Raw genomic sequence first — 8,392 nt, 5'->3', positions numbered from 1 at the left:
GTAAAAATCTGATTTTTATCATCATAGTTTTTTGGAATTTATGCATCGTCATATGGTTTGTTCAAATCGAGACGTTGAGACGTGTAGTCATTGATTCTCCCACAGCTAGTTTCTTACTCCCACTAGCATGTCAAATATATTAAAAGGATTTTCCACGAGAGTTGTAGTGCGCTCGAACAAACGTAGAATCCCATAGGCTTCTATCGAGTGTCCAAGCTCCTCCTCGCGACACCTCCTCGGAGGTCTACTCTCTCGTATCCGCTCGGAATAGACCGAGGCTACTCTCGCTGGTAGACGTAGTCCAGTCGTGTTCACAGACACTCGATCAACGTTGAGCTCGTCAAACGTTTTCTTCGAGAAGACAAATTCGGGAAAATCGTCGAAGCGAGCAGTGGTTTTCGTCTCCTTTCGAAAATTAATTATAAAGATATGAGGAAAAATATGATCCATTGTTAATAAATAGTGATAGCAAACAATCAAGAAGAAAAAGAAGAATAGGAAGTGAAGGAAAATGATAAAGCAATCGTGAAAGTGTCACGTGCTTTCGAACGGCTCGTGTGTACGAAATCTTGATTAGTGTGGGTGATAACGAATGTGTTTTTTCTTTTCGCGTCCATCGCTAATCGCTGTTATTTAGGTGCAACCACGTTTGCATGTAACCGAAAGCAAGGAGTCGCTTGGAAGAATACCTGAAAAACGAATCCATGCGTTTGTGAAAGGATAACGTCGCTCGATCTACGAGAATGACCGGCTCCCGAAGCTTTCTCGAATTGTTGCCACCTTTACTCGTCTTTTGCCAAGGTAATCACCATTTAATTCCTAGATCAAAATTTCTTCCAACTATTTTTTATTGATTTGAAATCATGATGCATTGTTTCGAGAAAAACGAAAAAAATAGTTTCGCGATCTTCTCAACACATTTATCATTAAGAATAATTTAAAATGCTTTTCCTTATAAAATTTGATTTATTTTTCATTTCCACGCAAGGAACTTAGTCGTTTTAGAACAATTAGATCATATCAAGAGGAACGAGTATCGGTGATTTCTTCGTTAAGTTAGCAGGGAGAGCTCGTTTACAATTGTCTGATTTCAAGTACCATTATCAGTTGCACTCGTTCGTGCGCTAATTCGATCGAAACGATTGGCGTGTTGTGAGAACGTGTAATACAATTTCTTTCTTTCTTTCTTTTTTCTTTTTTCTCATTTCAGTATTCAACCACGGCTTGATATTGGAGGAGGAAACAGAACCGAATTATTTGACAGCGGCTGTTGGAGAGTACGTGGTATTCAATTGTGATCTTGACTTTCCGCACGAGACACCGATCCCATATATTCTTCAGTGGAACCGTGATGTAAGTGTTTCAATGGAATATTTCCTTGTTAGAATATGTAGTAAACTCCGTCGCGTTTATACCAAACACATTTTATCGAAGAATCGATCCAATTTTTACAAATATCTATTCTACCGTTTCATTGACAGAATCGATTTAAAATCATTTCATCTTTTCGAAGAATAAGTGATAGGAACCAATCGATATAGAATGTTACGATACGAAGTTTAAATCTTTTTATCTTGATCTTCAAAATTTGCCGACCTTTTTATGTAACAATCGTAAGTGATATCGATTCGAGTGCGATATGGAAGCATTGAATATATAATTTTTTTCTTCCTGATGCGGTTTGTGGTTGGCAAGGGATGACGATAACGAAGTTCGCACGTACCTACTTCTATACGGTAGTATTGATATCAATATGTTTTACAGTCGTATTAAAAAAATCAATAAAATCATGAGAAGATTAGCTTCAATAATAAATTAATGTTTATAAAATAACAGAAAATCGATAAAGAGGGAACATTTGGTTTGGTAACTTAAGGCAGGTTATTCGATTTCTTCGATATAGATAACCACTTCGATAACGTCGTTGAATCGTCGTGGGAACCTTACTACCGAGCTAGCTTCGATTTCATTTCGTTACGCAATGTATCCGTCTTCGTCAAAAATATAGAACGCGTCGTGGTTAAGAAAGACATTTATACGTCTTATTATACATCTTATTATACATATATTGGATGAACTTGTTCGGTAAATGATCTTGTCATGTCCTAGTAAACATTCGTCGACGTCGTAATTTCTCAAGTAATAATCGAAGACTATTGGGACACCGTTAAAATAACAACCTTAATCGAACACGATTGAGACTTGCTGATTTTTCCGGTTCGTCTTTCGTTAAAGGACGTTACGACCTACGCGTCGAGAGAGAATGAGAATCGGACAACGGAAACATATTGTGCGTTGTCACATGGCTGGAACATAAAATCAAGTGGAACTTAACCCGATTGGTTTGCTGATGCGTATGCAAAACAGGTGCTCTCTTTCCCTCTGTCTCTCTCTCTCTCTCTCTCTCTCTCTCTCTCTCTGTCTCTCTCTCTCTCTCTCTATCCTTATCGAAGTAATTGGAGTACGGGACACAAGGCTGCATTATATTTAGTCACTGAGAGTTCGCGACATGAGGGGTCCAACCAGTGGGTCACTGTTAACGCATTGTCAAACGATTAGGGACGATTAGCACTGTTTTTGCCAGCCTTGTTTCAGTCGTGCTACCCTAAGTCACGTTAACGCCAACCTTTAGCCTTTTCCGGAACATAGATTTGTCTAGACACACCTTTTTCTTTTTGATCCGAAGACCTTCAAAGTTGAATCTCGAGGATAATCTAATCCGTGAATAGCTAAGGCTAATTATGTTCTCTTTAATAATTAATGAGCATTTCGTTCCTAGACACGCGTTACGCTTTTATGAAGAATCGCGTGAGCGTTTTCCTCTACAAAATGACGGAGGTTGTTAAAGATCATCGCTACAATTACTATCCGGTTACACGTTGCAATTTTCGTTTTCTTCAAACCTCCTTTTCCTATATTTCAGTTTGAATATTGTTAAAGACGACATAACTCGTCGCAACTAGCTATCTAAATTTCACGATGAGATAAAGACTATGCGAAAGAGTAATCTGGGTCGGCTAATAAATTTCATTTGACCAAGAAACAGAACTAACGCGTCCAGAGAATTCTTTTCTTGGAATTGTTCTCAAGTCGATCGACTTCGTCACTCGATTTTTCAGGGCCACAGCGTCTTCTCATGGTATGATGAAGAGATGACGTTGGATCCTCGTTATCGAGGGCGCATACACTTACTGGAGGACTCGTTATCTCGCGGATACGGTCAGGGTAGCATCAATCTTACCAACATCAGAGAAAGCGATCAGGGCTGGTACGAGTGCCGTGTCATCTTTCCAAACAGGACACCTAACTCAAGAAAAAATGGCACCTGGTTTCATCTGGCCATCGATGGTAAGGACAATACGTTCATTTCGTTTCTATCGTAGATAATTGTTGGATTCACTAACTCGATTAATTCGTTCCTCGTTCATTCTATCTTGCTAAAGCTGAAGGATATATTAACCTAAATCGTGGGTAAAACGTGTTACTGAACTGAACTAACCGTGAAGACCTAATCGAGGTCAGGCTATTTCGTCTAACCGATCTACCTAACCAACGAACGTGTGAGCTTTTTACGAGCGTTTCATTCCTTACTCAGCCTTTTTGGCAATAAAAAAAGGACATTCCGTTTTTTCGGTCTATTAATTTCGTTCAGTACAAGCTGACTAGACTAATTCGATCTTTCTTTATTAACTTTATTCGCTCAGCGGAAACATGGATATATGATTAAAAATCTTACATCAGAATTTTTCTGAAAATAAGTAGAGTCAAATTATCGATTGTACATTTTCTCACTTCTCTTTTTTTTCTTTTTGAGTATTTCGTGACAAGTGTAAAACTTTTCACGTTACGAGCGACGACTGTACTAATTAATCCAAGCAGAGTTCTGGTTTCAGCATATTAAATTATCCACTGGATGACTTGAGAGGCTCTGAATTACTACGTGTGTGGGTTATTTTTCAATTGTTAGTAACGATATGATGTTAACGAGAACATTTCAGATTTATGGATGCTCTAACATATCCATCTTTGAACTGAAATTAATTTTTTTATTTTATCAATTAGACTATATTATAGTAACGAAAGATGTCGATCTTTTAACATATAAAAAAGAATATAATACATCGAACAATAATGTCAGACATTCATTCCAGAACAAGTACAGATTCGTCCAAACAAAAAACACACCCTTTTCCTCGATCTATCGAAAGTCGAATAATGGATCACAAAGCAGATTATTTTCTCGTTGATCGATTAAATACAATTGCATCATTCTATAGTCCACGTGCATCCGGCTTTTGAACTCTGGTTGACGCACAAGATTTTAACAAATGCTAATAAAATCAACAAATTTGCACGTTCAACTACCAACAAGATAATACTATTAATTTCTATCGAAAAACGCGTTAACGTGCTTTCGCGAGAGAACGTTGATGATCCATTAGCAAAAAATTATAATCCAGCCTGCAATTAACAAACAAACACTGGGCAGACCTTGTTAAATCGTTCAATCCAGGTGTGTCGCCGCTTCCGACAAATGTTCCAGGTGAGACCCTCTTCACGACACCGCCCGTCAACAAATCCGTCATGGAGGGCGAGCCAGTTTCTTTCGATTGCGTCGTCAAAGATAATTCTTCTACTGTAAGCTGGTTTCACGAAAGCATAGAGATCTCGCAAGTAAAGGTGAGCTGAAAATAGAGCCAAGAAATAAAAGTTGTTAAAATCTTACGGCGTTTTCCACTTGATAAAAATTTGTAAAGAAAAGAAGATTGATATTTGATATCGCATCTTGATATTGCGACGAAGATTTTATTTTGTCAATTCTTTATTGTACGAGCTTTTTGCGAAAATTTCAAAATTATTTTCATTGATCTGAAGGATCTCGAGAGAAGAGCTTCCATCAAGGAAAACGGAACGTTGGTAATAAAGTCAACTTTAATGAGTGATCTTGGAGAGTATACTTGTGGGGTGACCGGTTGGAATGGGAATCAACAGAATGCCTCGGCCTTTCTCAACGTTCAATGTAATTTCGCTTGGCTCTCTTGTCTTGAGAGATTTTAATGATGTTAAATGTCTCTATACCTTGTCCTCTTCGTTTTAGATAAGGCAAAGGTCATTTATGCGCCTAGAGAAGTCTATCTTCCTTATGGAAAACCGGCCCTTTTGGACTGTCATTTTAGAGCAAATCCACCGCTGACGAATCTTCGTTGGGAAAAGGACGGATTCCTCTTCGATCCTTACAATGTTCAAGGTGTTTTCTACAGGAGAAACGGATCTCTTTACTTTAGCAAAGTAGACGAAACGCATTCTGGAAGTTACAGTTGTACGCCTTATAACGACCTGGGTACCGAAGGACCTAGTCCTGCAATCAACGTCGTTAGTATCATATCAATATTAATTATATGGTTTTAATTCAGTTCGTGCTTAAACTCGGACTGCTAGTAGTATATTGAATAAGATTAAATCAATTTTTTCATTCGAATACGTTGAGTCAACATGGTTACGTGTAAAAGACAACGTGACAACGTTTACTAGCGAGACCATTGACCAATTGACGATCAGCGTTAAACGCTCTTTTATTCTTCAATTGTGCATCCCTAGAGTTACAGCACTTCTGGACTAACAGATAGTCTAACATGCATCGTCGTAAAATTTGAAATATTTGTTCCATCTTTAGATGGAAGTTTAAATAATTTGTTTGAAAAATTTTATCTTCAAATAAAGCGTCAATTTAATGTTGTAGGTTGTCCAAAGACCACCGGTTTTCACGGTCACACCGCAACATTTGTATATGAGAAAATTAGGTGAGAGTTTGGAGATTCCGTGTGATGCCAGTGATGGTGATCAGAGTCATCGACCCACGATAGCATGGTACAAAGTACGTATAACAACGTGATTCTCTTTTAAAGCGTACACCATTGTAATTAAATGATCGTGTTAATAACAATTCCCAAAAATGTTCTTATGATTTAAAGGACGGTTCACCACTGCCACGCGATAGGACAATTATAACAGGTGGCAATTTGACCATCGAAAGAATTCAAGAACAGGATCGTGGATTGTATCAATGTGCGGCTAGCAATGAAGCAGCAACGGTAGTAGCTGATGCAGAATTAATGGTTTTGAATATTCCACCGAGAGCACCCTATAATCTCAGTGCCAACAGTAGTAAAAATGCGGTAACCTTGACGTGGGTACCTGGTTACGTTAGACCAAAGATGGAATATTCCGTCTGGTAATAAAAGAATTATATTCTTTTGAAAAAAAAGATTAAAAGAAAGATAAAGAGAAAATTTCATTTCTCTTTAACAAATAGGTATAGACCTACCGATATGTCAGAATGGCGTACCATGAAGATACTTTCGCGAAAGATCACAGAGGCTACGGTGAATAATTTGCATCCTGGTAGAGAATACGAGTTCATGGTTTTGAGTCAAGATAAGCACGGCGATGGAATGTTTAGTAAGGCACTTCGAGTATTTACCAAACCAAGTAAGTTTGAAAAATTTTGAACGACCTGACATGACTATTATTTGAATTTTAAACGAATCGAATTATTCATTGCAGCAGCCATTGATCAAAATTCAGCATCAGAATTTCGTAGTCCATTAGGTTTGTAAAAATTGAATTACGATGACAAAGATCCGATATCTATTCTTACGCGAATTTCTATTTAAAATTCAGAGGAAGAGAAAATGGGCCCACCTCGTAATGTAAGAGTTCAAGCGACGGTAGAGGGTTATCTTGTTACTTGGGAACCACCATCCGAAGGTAGAGGTCAAGTTAGGCTCTATGTCGTAAGATGGTTTCGAGGTCCAGCTCAACATTTATATGGGAGATCCGAGACAACGGACACTTATTATTTAGGTAAAAGCTCGAATTTAAGTTTAAAACTATGAATTATCAGTCAAAAATGTTTCTCAAAATTTTCCCTCTCTTTCTTTCTCTCTTTCTTCTTGTAATTACAGTGAAAACGTTAGAAGAGGAAAGTCAATATACTTTCGAAGTAGCAGCGATGTCACTTTCAGACGATGAAGCTACTAGCGAACGTATCAGTTTAGAAGTACCAGCATATCGTAGAAATAGAGCAATTTCTATGGGCATCGTTGCTGGCATCGGATTTTTAGCGGCTACTTTAGCAGCAGTTTGGTGGGCCAGAAAGAGATTTTGTCGAACATCCACCAGCGAAAAATGAAAACTTATTAATGAAACGACGTTCCCCATAGATTTTCAAGCTGAGTTTGCCAGTGTGAACGCATTATTCGAAAGCGTCACACATTTATCGTCTCGTCTAATCGTATTTTATTGTCGCAGCTGTCTCGAGTAAAATTTGGAAGGAGAAAAAATCGAAAGGTTCCTTTAGTGACAAGTCCATCGATTAGACGTATTTTAACGAAAAATATTTATCGAGAAGGATTAGAGATGAATCATTGTAATATGATATTCTGGATTTTGATATAGATATCTAACTAATAAAAAAGAATAATAAAAGCGTAGAGACAAAGCGAAGTGTTATGTTATATGATTTTCTTTAATTATTAATCATGTTCATATATTACATATTGCGAAAAGCTTCTTTATATTAATAGCATATTGTATAACACTTGAATCGTTCAATAGAGTTATCTCGTTATCGTTTAATGGATTTTATAATGTGTTTAAAAACGTGTTCGGTTTTCTCTTCTTTTCTTTGATTATCATATAGTTTCAATTATCTTTAGCATTTATTTATGTTTCTTATAAATATTATAAATATATAGATGAATTTTCCACACGTAATATCGTTACGCGTTTCGTCAGTGAAAATTTTCTGGATGTAGGCTACGTTCGATAGTAAATTTTTCTATTGTAAATAAAGTATGAAAATCACTATATACGGTAGAGTTAATTATTGTTTGAATATGCATGCAGTAGACATACCTTCTTATTATAAAATATAAATATATATAAAATGAAGACGTTTTAAAGAAGTAAATAGTTCAATTTATAGATGATCATTGATTATAGAGGAGTAGCAAATAATCGTTAGTAGACGTTTCTTATAAACGTCTTCATTAATACTAATACAATTAACTTCATGCGTCATTAATTCCAAGCAACGTATCATCATGGAATACCTCTGAATCATTTAGACGCAAGATCACATCTGGCAACTGACTTATGGTAAACGTACGCCTTGTTCCGATATAATGAAATACTACAGGGTGTCCCATAAAATAAACGTGTTTACGTAGGTTGTATAGTTTCTCGTATCTTTACATCACACTCGGTGATCCAGAAAATTGTAATGCGACAAATTATCACACACGATCATCATCATACTTAAAAATAAAATTAAACGATAAATGACGACGAATATCTTAATAAAGTATGGATTAAATCCTTTAATAGTTTT

The 8,392-nt window shown here is 36.8% G+C and overlaps 1 protein-coding gene across 2 annotated transcripts; it reads left to right on the top strand.

Moving 5' to 3' along the window:
* The first annotated feature begins 201 nt into the window (after window positions 1-201).
* On the top strand, window positions 202-8,346 carry LOC122632965 (protein borderless). 2 transcript variants are annotated; one of them, XM_043820296.1, is made up of 12 exons: window positions 202-801; window positions 1,211-1,353; window positions 3,120-3,348; window positions 4,544-4,680; window positions 4,876-5,020; window positions 5,099-5,373; window positions 5,741-5,875; window positions 5,973-6,232; window positions 6,314-6,489; window positions 6,565-6,609; window positions 6,682-6,864; window positions 6,966-8,346. In XM_043820296.1, the coding sequence occupies exons 1-12, from the start codon at window positions 744-746 to the stop codon at window positions 7,190-7,192; spliced, it is 2,013 nt and encodes a 670-aa protein (XP_043676231.1). In that variant the 5' UTR covers window positions 202-743; the 3' UTR covers window positions 7,193-8,346. The 2 variants fall into 2 exon arrangements, with proteins under 2 accessions (XP_043676231.1, XP_043676230.1); XM_043820295.1 differs by having other exon boundaries at window positions 203-801; window positions 4,514-4,680.
* Window positions 8,347-8,392: the final 46 nt, after the last annotated feature.

Source organism: Vespula pensylvanica, chromosome 11 (assembly GCF_014466175.1).
Source record: "Vespula pensylvanica isolate Volc-1 chromosome 11, ASM1446617v1, whole genome shotgun sequence".
In the NCBI taxonomy this organism is placed as follows: Eukaryota; Metazoa; Arthropoda; class Insecta; order Hymenoptera; family Vespidae; genus Vespula; species Vespula pensylvanica.
This window is presented reverse-complemented; position numbering and strand designations above follow the sequence as displayed.

Coding starts and splice junctions, on each gene's coding strand:
- LOC122632965 (XM_043820295.1), top strand. CDS start 744: ATGACCGGCTCCCGAAGCTTTCTCGAATTGTTGCCACCTTTACTCGTC. Junction 4,681..4,875: donor TAGAGATCTCGCAAGTAAAG/GTGAGCTGAAAA, acceptor ATTGATCTGAAG/GATCTCGAGAGAAGAGCTTC. Junction 5,021..5,098: donor GGCCTTTCTCAACGTTCAAT/GTAATTTCGCTT, acceptor TCTTCGTTTTAG/ATAAGGCAAAGGTCATTTAT.